Source organism: Mesitornis unicolor, unplaced genomic scaffold (genome assembly GCF_000695765.1).
Source record: "Mesitornis unicolor isolate BGI_N332 unplaced genomic scaffold, ASM69576v1 scaffold16483, whole genome shotgun sequence".
In the NCBI taxonomy this organism is placed as follows: Eukaryota; Metazoa; Chordata; class Aves; order Mesitornithiformes; family Mesitornithidae; genus Mesitornis; species Mesitornis unicolor.
Genome location: NW_010172736.1, coordinates 5,047 through 26,668, shown reverse-complemented (window position 1 = coordinate 26,668; position 21,622 = coordinate 5,047). Strand labels below are relative to the sequence as shown.

Here is a 21,622-nt window from a genome sequence, read left to right as displayed (position 1 = left end):
CTGCTGAACATGGAATTTTTTATTTAGAACTTGTGCTTTTGAACATATTCAGTGGGGAACTACCACCTTGCATGTCTCACAGTAATGAGGAGTATAACAAAGGGGAAACCTCTAAACATTATATATATATATGTCAGAGTTATTTGACCTGCAGGTATCTGTTGTCCCACATTTCAGAAAACTGAGACACTTCAGAAAACAGATATTTTCTTTATAATGAGAGAAAAAATGAATCTGAATGATTTTATTAGTAGAAATTTATTTCCAAGTGTTTTATATGTTGTGACCAACTCTTCATTAGTACACAGACTTTCTGCATTACTGTGCATGTTTCATTGTTGAAGATACAACTTTTCTGTAAATATTAAAATAAATGTTTCATTCCAAAGTTTGATTCTTGCCAAAACCAGAAAATATAAAGCAAAGAGTGAAAGGGAAAGTATTTTTCCTATCATAGGAATGATGTTCAAGCAATTAAATGAAAATCTGATATAATGCAACATTGTGTTATATCAGAGAAGACTGGATAAAAGCTGTTTATCTATAGGAATGCATCCTAGTCCAGAAGAGAACTTATGGCCTTTCTCTCTCAGCTCCTCATGTACATGACAGTTGGTTAAGTACAAAGACAGTTCAGCACATCCTTCCTAGAAGTGGATGGACTAACCCTTAACACATCAAGTGTTAGACCAGTCTGAGCTAGCTGCAAGGACAGCTGTGGCTTCTTTCCAGCTCTTAACATAAGGTTGAAGAAAGGATGGATGGGTTATATTTGCTTCAACATTTAAATGACAAAAACTGTGCAAGAAGAAATAATGTAACTGTATAATCAGTTGGTATAAATTATACTTTATGGGATCAAACCAATTAAGCGAAGTGGTTGATTCATATTTTGTAAGGTTATTGTGTTTCAGTTTTTCTGTCTCTTTCTTTTGTTCACTGATGACAGAGTGACTGTGAAAGCAGTTTAGAGAAATAAACCCTTATATGCTGAGCAATGAAAGCACATGCAAATAATTTTAGTCAAAGGAATAGTATGTCTTTTTATTTTAATATGACATAAATATACTTTTAGAGGATAAGGCACTGATACAGAAGAAATGCAATTGATTTTTAAAATTTATACAGTTTTCATCTGATAACAGCAAATAAAAGACCATTTTCAAGTGAAGTCAGCAATAAGTTGGGTTTATTTTTAATGTGACACTCCCTCAATTTACTTTTTTAATTTAAAAGAACTATTTGGCTAAAGCTATGTTTTATCACATAATTTCCAGCTCACAGGAGAAGTCAATATTGTAGGGGAATTATTGAAAACTGGTTTTAATAGAAGAAAAATGAATTAAGGTTTGGATCCAATATTTGAATTTTATCTACTTGTGCATGTCTTGGCTTTAAAAAAAGCATTTCTCTGACGGCCAGAAACCATTATCTCAGGGCTGTTTGGCAACCACATTTAAAATGTTCAGACAGCTGAAGAGCAGTGACTAGACATCAGAAGGGCCAGTTTTTTCCTGTTACTGGTTTTTCCAGAAGCATCCCAGTGAGATCCATCAAGTTAGTTTGCATAAAAAAGCATGGCAAATTTCCAGAAATGTTAACATGCTTGGAAAGAGAAATGCGACTATTAATCTCTCTGGTAACAACACCTTAAATAAGGCAGTGTTGAAAGATCATTTCTAGGACCTTGCACATCATCTGCCTGTCCGTACTGTACAACTTTGCAGCTAATTGGATTTGGATTTCAAGAGTGACCAGTACAATGCATTTCACATGATGTATTAAATTCTCCACTGGACATTGCAGAGAAAACAACAATCTTATGTAGAAAAGTCAACAAAATGGACAATTCAGAAACTGGAAAATAATATCTTTAATTGATGCAATTTCAGGAATTTCAGCACAAGTAAAAAAGACCTTTATAAAACATAACTAGCTTTTTTTTTCTTTCTTTCTCTTAGTTATATAAACTTTGTATGCTACTTGAATGATTTATTATCTGGATGATCTATTATATAGATCTAGTATCTATTTCACAATTATGGTATTAGGAATAGAGTTTGCATATTATTAACCTTTATCTAGCATCTGTTTTCAGTGATTATTTATTGGCTCATAACATATTTTAATAGGTTTACTTTCAAGAATATGTAAAAGTATTTTGAAAGAAAAGGCAACCAAGTGCTGAACTTGGAATAACCTGCCTATACATACTTACACATACACATTCTATGGATTGAAAACTCTTATCACAGTTATTTATTTATATATTCTGGGAAGCTTTGTACATCACAGAAATTGCACACCCACAATTTAGCATATATTTTATTTTTTAAAAGCAGGACATTTTTTTCTCTCAGTGCACAAAATGTGGCTGATTCCATTCATGTGGCTTTGAACCAACCTTGCTCAGTTCTTATTTCAAATTTGCGTTCAGATATAGAGTGAAAGTAAAAGGTCTTTTGGCCCACATAACATAAAAAGAAAATTCTTTAACCCACTGCTTTGGATGAGCAGCCTATGAGAGAGAAGTTCCTCACATGATTGTACCTGCTTTTAAAAATTTCAGAAGACTGCAACACAGACCCTTGCCAGTAATAAATTAGACATTTACAGAAAAGGACTGTGTGATTAAGAAATTATTCTGTTCACTAACCTAAGAAATTAAAATAATGAAAGCAGAGGTTTCGATGGAAAAATAAAAGAGGAAGATTTATTCCGCCCTGACTTGGACAATTTGGTAGAAAACTTACTTGGGATTAAGGTTCAGAGCTCCAATCTGCCCAATTAAATATTTTAACAAGTCTGTCCAACTTTCTGGGAAGTTATTTTGCCCATTGTAATTTAGATTGGGAAGTATGGCATTCTCTTGGTACTCCTGTAAAAGTTGATGTGCTTTGTACACAGCACTTGTATCTTCATGGGCTCTCAGAATGATACTTAGTCTATCTTTCATTGATTAAAGAATTTGCATGGCAAACAAGATGCCCTAATTGAGTTCCAGCAACTAATTACTTATTTTACACCAAATGGGAGATACTTAGACAGGACAGGAGGACAGACTCATTGCAGACTAGCCTGCAGGCAGTGATTAGGTGTGAGACTGAGTCAGAGCTTGCTTTGAATCAGAAAGACAGGGAAGGTTGAATCCTCCACCTTTGTTAATTTTGTAACCACTATGCCGTAAGGCCTAAGGGAAAAAAGCACCACCTTCGTTTTGTAAACCAAGGTTAAACCTTTAAATGTCAGAAAATCCTAAGCAAGTGAGATTTCCATTTACCTGTGAGTTTTGGGAAAACTAAAACTGTATTTTGAGTGGAACATATATTTTAACCAACCATTTCAAGGACTGATGGAAGACAGGAATGCAAAGACTCCAGAAACTGGCCCATGCAATTGTAAGCACATCATTAAACCTGCAGCCATGCAGAGGTCATTATAATCTTGGAATGTAATACCAGTGAGTCACTCGACTACAGCTTTAACATCACCAAAACAATAGTCAAATCAGTACATGAATAAATCCTAGCAGACCAACAGTTGCATTTTGTCTCACACCTCTGTACTACCTGCATCTCCAACTCCCACTACTCTAGCTTTTTTTCCTCCTCGCTCTGTCTACCCTTACAGTCAACATGCACTCTTGTCTTCATTCTTCTAAAACAGACATAAATGTATCCTTGATCACATTTTCATCTTATAACTACAGCGTGGCCATCTCCTCCTTCTCCTCCTCAAGTGTTTTTTTTCTTCCCAATAATAACATTGCTAAAATAATTTATCCTTTGTTGGTTCACTTCCAGCTATGAGTATCTCCATATTTTGCTATAACATGAGTCTTCACCATCCCAGATGAGCTCTCTACACCTCTTTTGCTTGGTTTGGCCACTGCACTGTCAGCTCTGTGACCCTTGCCTGCTATTTGACCCACCTGAGTTAGCTGCACATTTAACAGCTAGTCATAAAAAAACCTCTGTACTTTTTTTTTTCCTACACCATTACTTAATCAGTGTGACTATAAATATTTTTACATTGACTAAAAGAAGGTATAAAATGGCTCATTTTATTCTGCTTTGAAGACTTAAAGAAGGACTTGAGAGTGTTGGGGTAAATTCCTAGGCATTTAAATCATCTGTACGGTCAGCCTTAGCTCAGTCACTGGGAACAGTTTTGTCCAACACCAAGAAAAGTTTCTCAGAAAAATTCAGGCCTTTTGGGGAAATTAGTACAGATCAGGAACTAGTCTCTGCAGTCACTTTTCATGAAGCTGACCTATCTTGGTGTGGGTATAAGAATTTAATAACATGGAAATAGGCCATTCTATACTGACTAGCTTCTGTGCCGCAAAGTACAGCTGGTACATGAAATTTCTTTTGTTACAGCACCTGACAGCTAAGAAGGCTTCTGTTACTACTGGGATGTGTGCAACATAAAGAAATAAACGTAAAATTCAATATCTATACAGATTTCTATTTACACTTATGCCAATTTTCTCCTACTTTTTTCTTATTCCCTTCCACATCAGAATTCTTCAAGCACTATCAGTAAGAGCTGATTTGCCTCAAAAAGTGGATGTAGTCTTACAAAAAGCTCTCTAGCAACTTCTTTTTTTTTAGTAGCTGTCACTGTTACATGATCTCAATCATAAAGCATCTTGAAGAGTGAAACATTCAATTCAGGTTGAACAATGACACAAACCTCAACTAAAGCATAATATATTAAAAAAATAAAACTGAGATATAAACTGAAGGGAGAAATATTCAGTTACCATTAATTCTCAAAACACTAAATGTTTAATAAATTTTATGTCTGCTACACTAATATTGTTTTTTAACTTTCTTAAGAATGCATAACTAGCGAAGTCTGTTCTTAAAGAACTGTTTGGAGTACTGATTGAATGAAACAAAAACCTCTCTAAAGCTCTAAACTGAGAGACGCTGTCCCCTCAGCTGCAAAGCAGAACATTAAAACAAATATAGCTATTTCTTGGTACTATTCCATAGCCAATGAAAAATATAGGTAATTTGTCACTAGGTAAAATGCAATGCTCTCATTGCACAGAAAGCAATAGTCCAAGAAATACAAATGAGCACAATAGTGGTTAGAAGTTAAATATTATCTATTGGTCATAAAATTCTATTGTTAGTCTTCACTTATCCAATTCATTTTTCCACTATTCTCAAGTGGTAATTGATCATTAACAGCAAGATTTATAAGTCAATTATTTTTAAACACATCATTATCATCACAGTAGATTATTATTATTAATAATTGTATTTTACATCTGCTACCTTCTGTACTGTAGGTGTAAACAAATATGGTTCATAGAAACTCAGCAACCTTTGGCCGGAATCTTGACATTCGTTCCACCCCAGTGTGTTTTCTATGGGGAGCAGTGAGGAAATTACTCATTCAAAACATGGAGAGTATTTAGATAGAATGCATGAAATTATCCACGGTAACCTTGAGATGGCTTAAAAGCACTCTGCATCTCCACTTACTCTCTGATACTGAAGGGTAGCTAGGGCTGCAGATTTAACAGCATGGGGCTGCCTTGCAATGCCTTGAGAATTGGTTGCAAAGTGACACTCAGACTACAGAGTCACTTGCTGTGTCACTATAATTTCTGGCAGCATCTGTCTTTTTCCCCAAGGCCTTCCATCCAAGTGAGAAATCAACACAGCCTTTCGGCTTCTGACGTGGTGGGTTTGTTTTCTGAAAATGTAGAGGCTACAGTGCAACATGAAGTGAAACAGACCATATGTATTTATCTAATTATAATCACAGTAGTTTAAGCTCATGATTTTAAGAAATTCCTAACAACCACAGTAGGCAGATTTTAAGGAGTGCTCCACTCTTTGTAAAAGCATTAAATTAGATGCCCCAAAAGTGCTTGCAAAAATCCAGAGGTTCCTATAGACAGCAATAGGAGCTGCAGATATCAAGCAGTATTGAGATGGTCTTCTCTGAGTCCAAAATACAGGTTTAGAAGATTTTTTTATAAAGAAAGCTATTAAAAATAAAAAGAAAATAACAGAAATATTGTAGAGCAGCTCTCAAGTTTTCTCTTGAATTCATGACAATTATTTTTTTTCTAAGTGGCTTCCACAGCAAAGTTGTTAATATTATAAATGTGATTGCAAATGCTTTCAGAAGGATCTATAATTAAACACTCACTACTCACAGATTTTATTGCTAAAGGAGCAGTATTTATATAGAGAACTCACCTTTAAACACTTAAATTTGAAGACATAGACATCCTTTTTGATAAGTTGATCATACTTGCTGTAAAGTATAAGAGACTACAAAAGTGAGGCCAATTGCCATCCTATTGTATGATTATTTTTTGATCTAGATCTCACATTAAATTGCAGGTATTTAAAGAAAACTGCATACAGTAAACCAAAACTTGAAACAAAGAACTGTAAACTATTTTGCACTTGTAGATGATCATTTCACATTTTTATCTTTAAAAATAATAATTTTCTGCTTCAGACTGTGCCAACATGTGAAGAAAAGTAATATATAGTTTAGGGAAAACCATTTGCATAAAACGTACACAATCAGCATGTGAAAATCAAAGCTTCACAGGGAATCTTATGAGTAAATACAGATCTTGAGCATGTTCTGGTTAGGTGATTTTAGGCATGCAATTTTGGTGTGACTCAGAGGACTAAAGATAGGGACCTAATTTCCTTAGCTGATGGAGAGAAAAATGATTCTTCCAATACAGATGATATAGAGCACTTGGCTTAGATCCTAAAGTAAATGGTTTGACCACATTCTTAAGAATGAATGAATCGTAGTGAAATTGTGTTATTATATTTTGTGCCAGAGTAATAAAGAAAATAAGAAAAAGCTCCCTCAAGTTATTTAAGAAGCAGAGACGTTAAGCAGAGCATTACAAACTCTGTGTCCTGTCCTCAGCAATATACTTTTTATCATGTCAATGTTTCACATATATCGTGCAATTTAAATTTTATAGCGAGAATAAGTATATTGATTTATTTCATGGTTATGGTGTAATTACCAATACACCTACCTGATAAATGACAATTACATGCCGCCTGAGATTCTGAAAAAGGAAAGACATTTTCTCCTGAAAACTATTATTTTTGCTATCCATAAGGCGGGTTACACCTTGATAATTCTTTATAATCACTACATAACTTACATGAAAATATTTCTTTCAAGCTTTTAGACTATAGCCTCCAAAGCCTATTTTTGTCATTGTATTTTGGGCTTTTTTTTACTGACTTTTCTTTTTTGGTAATAATTTCTTAATCAGTAGACTGGATATTAGCAGAACAGTTCTTTATTGGTCATGATGATTGATGAAGGTGATCATCTACAACTAATAAGGTCTCACAGATCCAGGAAGCATGTTGTCTAACACATGAATGCATTGACAAAGTCAGACCTTGCACAGATGACCTTTTAGCTACCAGTTTTCCGTATACCAAGACCTGTGAAAAGGAACTGAAAATGGTGGGGGTTTTATACAGTAATAATAGCATGAGGGTTTGAGGATGAAAGAAGCCTTGCTGTAGCTGAAGTTTTACCAGTCTGTGCCAGGTGATGCATGACCTGCATCAGAGCGAGTGGAGACTTTTCTCTTGCCTACACTAGGTCCTAGCCCCCTACAGGGCACAGAGCTACAGCTAGGAGAGGCACGAATATATTTTGCTGCTGTGTGAAATCACATCTTCCCAGTTTTAGGAGCGTGTACCTCAGATGCCACTAATTATTAGGCTGATTAGCTGTAGCTGATCTAATAAGTTTAGTATACTGAGTATCTGCTTCTATTTACAGTATCCTTTCTTTTGCCTATTACACTACTGTTAAAACACCAGCAAGTAAATATGAACTGTCTTTGGATTCTTCCTAAACAGACAGAAATCAGTGCCATTGTAACCTGGCCAGGATAAAAACTGAAATGCTATGGCAATTTAAGTGAACAATGATATTACACTGTACATAAAATGATTATTGGTTTTCCTAAGAAGACATTAAAGATTTAGATCAGAGAGAAAGAAATAATTTTATTTCAATGTTGTTGTCTATAAGATTTATGCTGCCATGATTAACTTCAATGCAATACTTTGGCAGCCGTCAAAAACAGATGAAAAAAATATAGACAAAAAGCAGGAGAGGATAATCTTTCACAGTGCATGTGTGGTGACAGATTAGAAAAAAGCTCTAATAGCATTTACTGCTGTTTGGTTGAAGGCCATTATGCATTTAGCTTAAGTCCTTTGATACTAACCTAGGTTACTTCTTAGTGGTTGTTCTGTTGGTGAGATGTAATGGTGCTTTTTATTTCTTATTCTCATCAAAATTGAAAGCCTTTTTGGTAACTGATGGTGTAGCCATAAACTGCAGCTGTGGAGAAGCAGAACAAAAAAATCTCTTTGTAAGTAAAAATCAAACCCCAGAACAGCTTTCGAGATTTAAAAACTAAAACTAATCTAATAATGTCAAAAGAAGTGTAAATGTGTGCTGAATTTCAGTCAATATGACTGATTACCTGTCATTTACTCAGTTCTGATTTCTTCTTGCTATGCGCTTTGGAGCCATCTTTGGTTTAGAAACTCAGAGGCAGCGTATATTAGTTGTTAGCTCATCTCCACCTTGGTTTCCTGAATGCTTCTGGGGACAAGTAATCAGACCTATCAGTCATTTCAGCCTGAAAGCTTCAACAGCATCATCACTCATTTATTTTTATTTTCCTTATTGAAGCTGCTCAACCTGAAACTCTGAGGAAGTTTCATACCTTGAGTCACATAGACAGGAGACTACACAGGCTTTATAAGAGACTATCTGAATTATTACATTAAGCTACGTAATCACTGGAATTTCTCCAGTTTTGGATTCAGGAATGAATTTTAAGTATCATTTAAGTGCAAGTTAAGCATGTCAACTGGCACATGACTTTTGGCCATAGAAAAAACATTTACTTTTTTTTTTCTTAAAATTACATTTACGACAGAGCAAAAAATCCAGACAGGCAGTATACATTGCTACTAGCTTTCTTTTATGTGTACATATTCTGACATGCATGCAATATACATGACTGAAATCAGCAGAAGAGTAACTAGTTCCAGAATCCAGTTTTGTAGTGCGGTCTGAGGGAAATAAGGGTTTGCTCCTTTGGTACATGCCATAACACTCGTTCTTTAAAAAAGCCAGCAGCAAATAGAAAAAATATTTAAAAGAGATTCATGCAGGGAAGAAAAGCCCTTTGTAGGCAGAGTAGCCACATGAGACAGTCTACAAAATTTGACAGAACTGTTTGAGCAGCCTAGCCAGCTGCTGCCTAAGTTTGTCTGAGCTGCTTGTTCTGTCATTTCTAGAAGCTGCAGAGAACAAGGTATCCAGGACCTTTGGGATTAAAAGGCTATTACTCAGGCCTGTTTCAATATACCTCTATGGTATGAAGGTAGTAGTGTATACAGGCAAAATGGACAATAAAAAGTGAATAATACAAACTGTCACAGCAAGTCAGGAGGAAGAAGTAATGTCTTCTAGGACCAGAAAAAAAATCCACAAAACTCTCTTTCTTTTACATTACATGTGCAGCATGTATTGATAATTTCAAATGTTCTCTGTACAAAGACTGTTTTCTAGGGGGAGAAAAAGGTTTCCATCCTATAAATTATATTCTGTTGAAGTTTTTTGCTGATCTGACAACAATATACATTATTTATTTTCATTTATTTTATTCTGAAAGTATGTTGTCACAGTAGCACCATTAACAGCTTCCATATGCTGTGAAGTTACTATTAAAGGAGGATGATGACAGTGTAATTACATACTACATCTTCAGAGATCTGACTCTGGCAGAGTTGAAGATTACTTCAGAGTTTCAAATTGATCTGAATGACCCCATCTTTATTGCTGTTGAATTTCTGGAAGTGATGAAATGCCAAGTCATTGAAAATAACTGATAAAAGCCTAAACAATCTGAAATGAGTAATGTACTGTTTCTTTGACTTCATCTGAGTCCCATACGCTTTACAGCCAGGTACAATATTTTATAGAGAAGTGTTTGTTTTAATGAAACTGAGTGCTCTTCAGTTCACTATGAATAGATCAACTAGGCAAAGAAGGAAAAAATCCATTATCGTATGCTCTTACATTTTACGCTCACGAAAATTGTGGCTGTAAAGAGCGAATGCTGCAGCAATGATTTCTGTCAACGAGTGTAAGTGTCTGTAAAAGACCTGGGCATCAGGGCTAGAACTATGTTGAGGAAGCCGAAGATTCAAGTGTAGGCAGAGCCCCTTTGGATCCATTTTCTTCCACTTCTTCTCAATAACTTGCATAGCAGAGACACAATTATACATGTATTTGTAAGTGACACTAGATATACAGGAAAACTTGTGATTGTTTCCTGCATACCATGTTAAAATTTTATTCTTTACTCAGAGTCATTGGAGTACAACTAAGAAATAGCTCAGGCTACTCTTGCTTTGCTAATATTTTACATCACAGTGCTTCTTTCCAGCTGTTAAAACAAGAAGAAAATGTAAAGTTTCCTTTAGTAACTTCCTTTGGGAAAAGAAGAAAGAAAGGGTCCTTTACTATGTTCCCTCAAAAAAATAGTGAAGTGGTAATTCCACAACCTTTAGTAGCTCAGTAAATGAGTAATACAAAGCTACACATGGTAATGTCCAAATGTGGATGCTAACACAAGTGTGCTTTGCTTACAGGAATTTTCTGAAACAAACAAAGCAAGTTTTGCCTTCAGAAATGCTTTGCGTGCTGATGGACAGAGATAGGAAGCAGACAAAATGCATTTTTTCAGAGGCAATCAAATAGACAATTATAGAGGTACCATAGCCCAGGCTATTAACTCACGGAAGAGGAGGTTTGCTGCTAATCCAGTAGTGTTAATGTCATATATTTCCTCACCTGGAAATACTGCAAAGCTGAAAAAGCTGACACAGCATGCATTGTAAGGCAATAATGACAGGCAGCAGCATCTGCTGTTTAATTCAGTGGCTGGATGTGAAAGTCATCTATCCTGCTGTTACATGGTATACAACTTCTCACAGCCTTATTTTGTGAAGCGTGACTGAATCACTACCAGGTGGAAATCTCTGATACATCCCCCTAATATGCCTCTCACTAGTCACAGATGCATGTCCTGCTAATAGTATTGAAAAACAGGTGTAAATTTCCTCCTACATGTTCACATGTAGAGAAACAGGGAAGGCCGCTGCCGATATTTTCCTGTGCCTAAGGGGTTGCTCTCTGAAAGCTGTTGAAGGATGACCCAGGAAAACAGAATGATGGGACAAGCAAAAGTGAGCTTTGTTGAGAGCTAGGATGAAGTGAATCAAACATCCTGACCATGCTGAAATCAGCTCCAAAAGCTGCTGGTGGTTTTGATAGCAAGACTGCTGCGTGAAGAAGGGCAAGCACTACCTGCTCGCTGGAAATCCTCGCCATGGTCGTGTTCATTACCAGCTGTGCAAAATAACAACTCCAGTGAGAGGTGCAGATGAACAGGAAAGGCAGACACTTCAGTAGCAGTGTAATAAAGCAGGGCAAGGTGATATGGGGGATGCTGGGGATGTTGTTAAAGTCAAGGCTGACTCGAAGTACTTTAGACCTTTTCTTTTATCTATTTTACCTACTATGTCTAGCATTCTTCAACATAGCTGTTTCCCAGATGGGAAAACATTTTGCCCTCACATATTAGCAGCAATGATTAGTTTTAAAGTGTGTAATTTTCAGGGCAACTTTTTTAACTTTTATTACCATTAATAGTAAAGAAACTGAAAATAGAATTGTACAGAGCTAAAAATTTATGATTACTGCTGAACTTTTAGTAAGATCACCCTCTGGTGGCTAATGTATAAACAAGACTTTATATCTTCCCTCTCACAAGTTACACATGCAGTTATAATGCTGAATACTATCGAAATTGGTGGAAGTTCTTTTCCCATTGATTTTTTCCTTTCAACTGCTTTGAAATGCATACATATATTTTCTCAATCAAAATGAATATTCAGATACTAAAAACTGTTAAACATAGAAGAAGGAAAATGCTTATAGATGTGCTGTCTACATGTAGAGCTTAGTTCTAATTCTAAAGAGTCAACCATATGGTTAAAATTGAAGATAGAAATATAGATAGATAGCTCAAGAGATACAGATGCTAAGGTCCTTATGACTGTGACAAAATCTAGAAACTAGGGAAATAAATATGTTCATTGGATCAAGCATGCATATCTTTTTCTAATCCTTTTGGGTTTTGACCTTGTCATTTTATTTGGATTATTTAAGTCTGTTTATTTTGCACAGGATTCCTATTTCTAATAAGACATACTATGTTAATTTTCAAGAATTCTCAGGAATGACTGTTTACCTCTTTGTCACAGGTATCTTCCACTTAAAAGTACCAGAGTCCTCTCATGTTGGTTCTGCTATTGGAAGGATCAGAGCTGTGGACCCTGATTCTGGGAAAAATGCAGAAATTGAGTACAACATAGTTCCAGGAGATGGAGGAAACTTGTTTGACATCACAACAGATGAGAACACCCAAGAAGGAGTCATCAAACTGAAAAAGGTATGTGGCACTGATGGGGTGTATGTACCTTTGTCTCAAGTAAGAAACTAGATAAGAGAATTAAATGTGCAATTATACCTGCTAAGTAACACACGGTAATTTTTATCTTTATTAGAATCTGTGGTTTTCTTAGTCTGAAAATAAATTGGAGCTTAGTGTTTCATTTCAAATACAATCAGGTTTGTCTTTTCACAAATTAAGTCTGTTTTAGTGGCATAAAAATAATTATTCTCTCTGTCTAGAAAGTATAATTTGTCTTTTATGGGAAGTTTTCCATGTAAAACCATATAGAAATGCTCCAATTCACAGCATGGAGTGCAAAAGCTATATTTTATGTTTGAGGAAATATAGTTCATTTCTATTTGTAAGCCTTTTATTTTGACAATACTAATTTTATTTGTATTATTTTAATAATGAAACTATTGTGTGATACTGTGGTGAACAGAGCTTTTACTTGGGGAGAAGAGTCCCAAATGGTTGCAAAATGACATGTTCTACTTCTAGTCTCCTAATAATATCACAAATAGACCATTATCATTCATATTATTATTCATATAATGGGGTACACTGCATCTCAGCTGTTGATGTTGCTTTAGTGTACTAGAATAAGTTCAAGATTACTGAATCTATACATTTCAAAAATGGAAAGCACAGACATTAGTTGGAATGTAGTGATTAAAGCACACAGCAGGAGATTCAAAATAGGGACAGTGACATTTTAAAAAATGGTTGTCTTCTGACCCCAGGCATGTACATGTACACCAGTGATCAACTTGTTTAGCAAAAAAGAAATCTGAAGCACCACCTCATTCTGAAAACCTTGGTTATGTGCTATAGACAGCTCATGACTGTGGGTGTAACTTTTTAAAAACAAGCACACCTGTGAGCTGAATGCTTCATAAGGGTCTGGTCTATTTAGGAAAAGAGAAGTTTTAGTTCCAATAAAAATTAAGAATTTACATGCTTAAATTTCCCCTGGTTCTGACCCTGAATCTATCTTTGCATTATACTCATTCTAAAAATAACATTCCTGGCTTCAGCCTCTTGACCTGGGAAACAGTAAATTATCCATGGGTGCATTAAAGGGCCAGATGATGACAAGTCACTTATTCTTTTTCTTTATTTAGAGACGTGAAATGGAAGCTACAGTACTCATGTTAAGTTACTTGTCAATGAGACATAAACTCCTCTCTTCACACATCCCCTTGTTTTCCGACTAAAAATTTAAATGTGTTGCTTCCTCCTTATGTGAATTTGTAAACTTTGTTTCATTTTTTTAAAATCATTCTGTTCACCTTTTTCCCCTCTATGCAGAAGGCTCAAAGTAGCTCCATCTGGAACTGCCAGGCTGAGTAGCTGCATGCTCCTCTGTGTGCACTACGAGTCAGAAATGGCAATGAGTGGGAACCATTGAAAAATGAATGTTTGAGCATCAAGAATAGGTTTTTGATAGGATTCAGTTCTCCCTAAATTAGTCCTAAGCCTCAGCTGTGTTGCTTGTTTTTTATACACAGCAATGGAATTTTTCCATACTTATGGTTAAGTGTATATATATATATATATATAAAAAATAGACTGTATAGGCAAAACATTCAAATTGACAATGCAGATTGAAACAGCATGCTTGTAATATATGTTACTGCTGATGAGCATCCACATATGAATTTGTCTGATACGTTTGTCTTAGAATTAGCACAGGCGAAATGCCTGGCCACTTTTGAGACTGCTATATGGGGAATTATATAATATCTAATTGAACTACTAATTAAAAAAATAATAAATTATATAACTAATTCTCTATCCAGATATTTTAGAGTTTGTCATTGTATTTTGCTGCATTTATTTAGTCTTTTCCATAACAAGATATAGCATATCTGAAATTTTAGGGCATTTTTACAACAGCAGAACATTGGTTGATGTTGCCTAATGTAAGTGATAGACCTCTGTCACTGAACAGGAGGGGAAATATATAATCTTAATCCCTTCTTAATCTTCTTCATCACAGTGAGCCTGGGAACAGTGACAGGCTGTGAAGGTCAGGGAATGCCAGCTTTGTTCTGTGCAGGAGTGTGGAAAGAAGATAAACGCAACATGCCGGTCCTCTAGCACAGAATGCCTTTATACCAACTTGACACTTTGAAACAAAAGTTTTCTCAAGGAATAGGTCCCATTCACTAAGTCTTAAATGATCCAAATATTTTAGGACATTTTGGAATAATCCAGAATCCATCATCCACTTAAGTTCCCTGTCAGATCCCAGGTTCAACAAGAGCAATCCAAATTCATAAAGATATTGTTAACTCAGTTGACTTTTCATATCCTCTACGCTTGTAATATGAATGTGATTTCATGAGTTGCAATTTTCAGATTTGCAGAGGTGCTGGACATTCACAATTCTGTAGACACCTATTAAAACACATACCTGTACTGTACAAGCCTGCAACATCACCATTTTTCTACACAAATGCAATTTCACATTGCATGGTGTTCAAAATACTGATTTGACCTTGTGGGATTACACAAATATTTAATGTATATAAGTCCTTCTTTAAATCAATGCTGGTGAATGAACAGGACCAACACCTTTAATTAGGAATTATAAACAAATCCACTAATAAAAAGTGGGATGTGCTTTAAAAATCGGTCTGCACTTTCTTTCTGTATCATAGCAATTTCTGATGCTGTAACTGCTGCAGTAATTCAGTGCTGTGCCATTTCAGAACAATTTATATTTTTTTATTTTATTTTTCCTGAAAAAATCCTTGCAGGCAGAAACTGACAGTCACTGCATAGATGGTTATTTCTTCTTCTGTTATGCAAAACACCATGGAGACATTTCTATATCAAAATTGATTTTGAAGCCTTCCTGGACTATGTTTATTTTTAGTGGTAAATAACATTTGGCCATAACAAATTGTACAAGCCAAACTGTTATTGTCAGCACACTAAGTGCATTGGTGGAGAGAAAAGGCCATTCTCTGCTTCTCAGACACTAAAGAGACACAGAGAGCTACAGCTGGACAAGGTACACATCTTGGATCATCTGTTTCAGTTGCTAATTTATTTTCATGCTATTATCCACTAAAAGCTTGATTACTACTAGTCTTGTGCTATTTACATATATTAGAAATGGAATAGCTTTTCTTATATCCTGCTAAAAAAATGATCCAAATGCTGTCTAGCACCACTGTGTGGTTAGTACTGTAACAGCTTTCTCTCTCTCTCTAAAAAGGGGAAAATATCAGTAAAAAGAGGGGAAAATATCTGGCTTTAGGGTAGAGCTTCATACAGTTGCCTATAGGAGTAAAAAATATTACTATATTAGGAATAGAATGACCACTTTCTCCTTTTGTCTGGTGCTATTAAATAAAGTGTTTATTTGGTTTTATATTTATATAGTATCTGTCATTCTACCTGAATGCTTCAGCAAACTACAGTGAGTGTAAGGTACCAGAAGCAGGGTGACTGAAGGGACCATCTCATTTGTATCAGAGTGTAGTGGCCTCAGGTGGCATACAGGATAGTCCTCCCAGGTCTGGAGAGAAAATGTGTCATTCCCAGGCAACACCCTGATTTTAAAGAAATTGATAAGAAATATGTCATGACCACACCTTACAGAAAAGGAAAACAGAAGGACTCAAGCTTCACTAAACAGTTGGCACTAAATTTATTAAACAAAAGATGCATTTATAGGATAAACCTATTGTGTGCAGAAGCCTCTTAATTGGCTCAGCATGAGCTAATCCAGAAATAGAGCAGGGTTCAAGCACTGAGTCTGGCTCAGATCTTACTTTACTGATTTGTGCAGAGTGTCATTAAATCCCAGGAAAATAATAAAAAAAAATGTTTCTAGGCTTCACCTGGTATGATCCTACACTGCTGCATTATATTGTGTGAACTTCCCCATGTCAGTCAATGGAAGCTCAGGAAACATCTGCGTCTTATCCTCATGCTATTTAAAATCCAGTGAAGAAGTGCAATTACAGAAATGTAATAGTCAATGCATAGCAAATAGTCTGATTACAGTGTTTTGCAAAACATACAGACGGTCAACCCATCTTCAAGGGAAAATTGTTGCAGGCTTTGAGATGGACACACATGACACAGAGTAGTTATACAATTGCACAGGGCTAGTATGAAGACAAGCCTAAGTTAATATGCGCTTCCTCTCAACCCAGTGCCACTGTCCTTAACAAATCATATGTCCCGGGGCTTACAGTCTCATCCCAAAATACAGCTTTTCTGTCATTGTAGCTATGGATCATTAAATCCTATATCACAAGCAGTATTGTTGCATCTGTTGTGTGTGGATATAAAGCAGAATTTTCTGGATTTTTCTGGTCCTTCCTCTTTGTGAAGCAGAGTAAAGTGACAGGGTAATTATTTTCCCGCTCTTGTCATGCTTCTCATTAGAATTCATTCTATCTTTCAGCCTATTTTTTCTCATTGGGTTCTGTAATTCCTTCTCTCTCTCCATCTATCCATCTATCTTGCATATACATTTAGATACCGATATGCCTACATAGTAGCATTTCTTAACTTCTACCTTGAATATGGGGAACGTTAATATTTAAAAATATATTTGTTTCTAACACATAGCTGTTTATGTGCTTTCCTAGTCATTCTAAATAAGTGTGTTCATGGTACTTTCAGAGTCGCAAGATAAAGTGATTTGTCAGTATGTGTTATTTGATTTTGGGGTTTGTAGAGTGCCTTTGCTGCACACAGTTGTGTATATGCTGATACTGCTTTACTATGCAGCTATACAGAGCAGTTTGTAACCACAACATAGAAAAAGGCAGATATGAACTGGTAGGGTGGACAAATACATCTATTTTTTCACTGGTACTTCAAATATCAATTAGAAATACTCCTTTAATTGTTGAATAATTCATAGTTAATACTAGTAAAAACACTGTTTACTCTGGAAAAACGCATAACTTTTGTAAAATAAAAGCCTTCTTCAAAATTAATTTTCTGAATAAAATTGAAATTAATAAAATTACAATTCTGCTATGTTTGTACACAGCATTACAGATTCTAACTGAAAATAGAACTGAGCACTGTTAGACATTTATTATGTAACAGCAAGATGTGTTTAAAAGGAAAAAAAAGGCAGTTAAAATATTGTCTGAACCACTCATTTCCTTGACAGATTTTAATGGTATATACTAAAAAAATAAGTACAAAGAAATGCTATCTTAAATTCTTTAAAACTAAAAATCCAAAAGGTTTTGGCTGAGAGCTAAGCAGACATTCAATTCTTCTGTTTTCAGACAGACTCCGGACATATCAGACAAATGCCAAAATTTGATACTGTCAATAGTATGATTCAACTGTTCAAAACTGGGAAGACCAGAACTTATCAGGAGATTGTAGCATGGACTTCCCATAAACACAGTAGATTAAACCCATACACTTTTGCTGCATGATATCTGTTGTACAGAATCTTTTTCTTTTTGAAATTAAATGCTAGGTTTGCCAGTTGCAACATTTCCTCTTTCCACAGATGTTTCATCTGCAGTGCATCCTCACTTATATTAAAAGGCTACATTCTCCTATTTTATGGTAGTCTGTCAATGGTGTCTTTCTCTGATGTTGACTCAGCACTTTCAGCCTGTTTCTTCATATTTTGAATACCATCTGTGCTTTGCATTGGCTGTATATTGTTTGACCTCTAACTGTGTTTATCATCAGACCCATAGAAAGACAGAGACAATGGGGCACTCTGAGGTTACAATGGAAAAGCATTTTCATTTCTTGGGGTCGAACTGTCTGTTCAAAAATATACTATAGTGTTGTCCCATAATGTTGGGGATAGAGAAGTAATGAAGCTACTTTGTCCAACTTCTAGGTAGCTGTGCAATAAAATATGGCAACCTGAACACATCAATACATGTTATTGCTTCAAATCTTCCTCCTTTCTGTCCATTCCCAAACAAGAAATATGCTCCCTTGCATCATAGAAGTTGTGACTGGGCACTGGCAAAGGACCCTGGTCTGATACTGCTGCCTTGAAGAGTAACTCAGTGAAAGACAGCCTGCAAGGACCACATGGATATTCGCTCTTTCCATTGGCACATCTATCTGCAAATAGACTCATGCATCACAGGAGCCATTCTGAACTGTTTCAGTGCAATTTTGTGTGTTTAAAAGATGCACACAAGATGTCAGTTAGAATTACTACTTAAGTGAGAGCTCAGATTTCTTGTTTCCTTGGTCTTAATCATTTATCTCTAGCTTAGTCCTCATATTTAGACTTTTTCCACTCCAGACTGGTTCTTTACACTCCAGGTTTCTCCCCTTAATATGTTTTCTGAAAACATGTTAACAATTTATATAATCATCCGAAGAAGGGTTTGTGGGGGTTTTTTGTCTGTCTGGGGAGGGGATTTGGCAATGAATAACAGTGAACATGAGTAATATAGAAACTGAAAAGACAGTGTGACAACAGTTTGGATAATGAAGCAGAATGGGAACTTTCAGGGAATGCAACACCTTAGGGTTTCACCAGTGATGCACAAGATCTTCTACACTTAATTTTGTCTGGTTTTTGTTAGACTTAGTTTATTCTTCTTTCTGTCAGTCCAGTCATGAAGTGCAACTCATGCTGGCTTTTACTGAGAATTTTGTCCGTAGGAGGATGGTTGCATATGGCAATGGATTAGTTAGTAATACTTGACTTTCAAGCCTGATTATTTCTATGGCATATAGACTTGGATGGCTAATTTTAAATCCCTAGCTCAGAAAAGACTCAGTATCCAGTCTATTAAAATTATCAAGTCTTTCATAAGGATTTAAAGTCATTATGCTAGATGTTCAACTAATGTAAGTCAAGGTAACTTGATTAATTTTAATGGAACTACTTCAATTTACACCAGCCAGTCATCTGACCAATTATGTCCTGTTGTGATAAGGACAGAAAATGGCAGAATTTAAATCTACCCTAGCTGTGACAAATGACTGGAAACACTGCTGTAATGGTGGCTAGGGGAAAAAAGATAATTACAGACATTGAAATATTCTTGTTCATACATTTGTGATCCTGCTCTTTTCCAGAAAGCATATCCTTTCCCGTTAGAAAATTTCCAACTTGACAATTATAGGCCGAAGCCACTAGGTGCCAGTGTTACCCAGACATCAGGAAAAGACGTTGCCAGTTACATTAAAAACAATATGAAACCCAAAGCAGCTAAACCCTTTAACTGAAAATAAAGCTTCTTTATGTTTTCAACTAAATATGACTGCAGGAAGATTTCTGAGATTATTACTTTTCTAAAACCAAGGGCACTAAATTGATGTACATTGACAGAAACCCACACCAAATCAATCTGATTGCAGGACGCGTTTCCATCAAAAACCCAGACAGACACATAAAAGCTGCTATGCTGCCTTCAAGACCTTATGGATTACACCTAGGATCATAAGGCAGAGTCAAAGTCTGCATTTTTCCACATACGTGTCGTTCAAATATGCAGTGTGAATACCAGTTCACTGCTAAGACAGACATTTTACAGGAAAATCTTGGTTCAGATTAAGTTTGAATTCACATTCCAAGCCAGGGCTGAAAATTGGTTTGACCTATTGGTATATATCAGAGTTTTCACTTGGGCTTATTTCAATCACTGTCATGGTCTTCTGAAAACTTTCCTTGCTGAAAGAAATAGAAATCTTCTATTTAGGGAACTGGATCAGCTAGAGACATCTGATTGCCTGTGCCTGGGAGTTGTGAATGCAAATCTGTCTAACCTGCATACAGCTCATTTTCAAGAGATGAAACTCACTTGTTTAACTTCAGACATCTACAGTGTAACTGTTTACAACCATGTCGTTCATCCTGATTTTTTTGATGTGGAGAAACAGTAATTTCCTCAGTATGATTCATCTAGCCTACTTCAGAAACCACCTTAGCATGAGATGAACTGCAAAACAACATTAGATGATTAGCTTAAGAGCTGAAGTTTACACTGAAGGCATCTTAAGTTATGTCAGATTAACTGTACCAAAATGATATTGCACTGTTTAATTTTTAGTCAGATCTGATGTTTTGCTTTTGTTTTTTTCTACAGCCATTAGACTTTGAAACAAAAAAGGCATACACCTTTAAAGTTGAGGCCTCCAATCTCCATCTTGACCATCGATTTCACTCAGTGGGTCCATTCAAAGATACTGCTACTGTGAAGATAAATGTGTTGGACATGGATGAACCTCCGATTTTCAGCAAGCCTATGTACACAATGGAGGTTTATGAGGATACACCTGTGGGGACCATTATAGGTGCAGTGACAGCACAAGACCTCGATGCTGGCAGCAGCTCAGTTAGGTAAGAAAGCTTTTCACCCTTCAATAACTCTCAGGTAACCCAAAGTATTGCTGACAGTGATGCTCAGTGGCAAAGAGCGTAGTAAGAAGATATAAAATGTTCCAAGTCTGTCACTGTAACAGATAACTCCTGCTCTGAAAAATATTGAAAAGAGATGCTAGTTTGGGTGGGTTATCTGCAAAAATACATTAAATGCTGACAGCTTCTTATCATAGACATCATATAAGTTACTATGCACTGACATGACTTCAGAGATAGTGTGCTCAGACTAATGAAGTAAAAACATTTCTTTGTCTGGTGTCTGGGGCTTCCTCATAAACGGCTCTGAAGTACAGTAGTGAAAAAGGAGGTTGTACATGCTGTCTCTGTGTTGATATCTCTCTGTTGGCAGTGGGTGACACTGAGCATTGCACCTTTCACAAGAATCACTCACTCTACATCTGGCAAAGAACGAATGCTTTATCTGTTTTGGCTAAGGCTGTGAGGCTGTGATTGCTGACCAACATGGCTGTGTTCAGCAGACTTCAGCACAAGTAAACCCCTGCCAGCAAAACCTTATTTACTGGTACACCTTATTTTCCTGAAAGAAAAGGGAGAGGGGAGCTGTTATACAAAGGTAATATATTAATTTTGCTGATGTATTTCCAGCCACATTAGAAACTACAAAGTGAACCAAACTCATGCACCAATAAGGAAGCTCCTGTGCAGACACAGTCTAAGAT

General features: G+C 36.0%; 1 protein-coding gene across 1 annotated transcript in view; it reads left to right on the top strand.

Annotated features, from left to right (window-relative positions):
• LOC104537578 (cadherin-12-like) overlaps positions 1 to 20,900 on the top strand; it is a gene marked incomplete at both ends in the record, with an annotated part of 31,442 nt that extends 10,542 nt beyond the window's left edge. The window contains 2 exons of the mRNA XM_010180508.1: positions 12,390 to 12,577; positions 20,647 to 20,900. Coding sequence (XP_010178810.1) covers positions 12,390 to 12,577; positions 20,647 to 20,900 — 442 coding nt within the window. The remainder of the gene's footprint in view (positions 1 to 12,389; positions 12,578 to 20,646) is intronic.
• Positions 20,901 to 21,622: the final 722 nt, after the last annotated feature.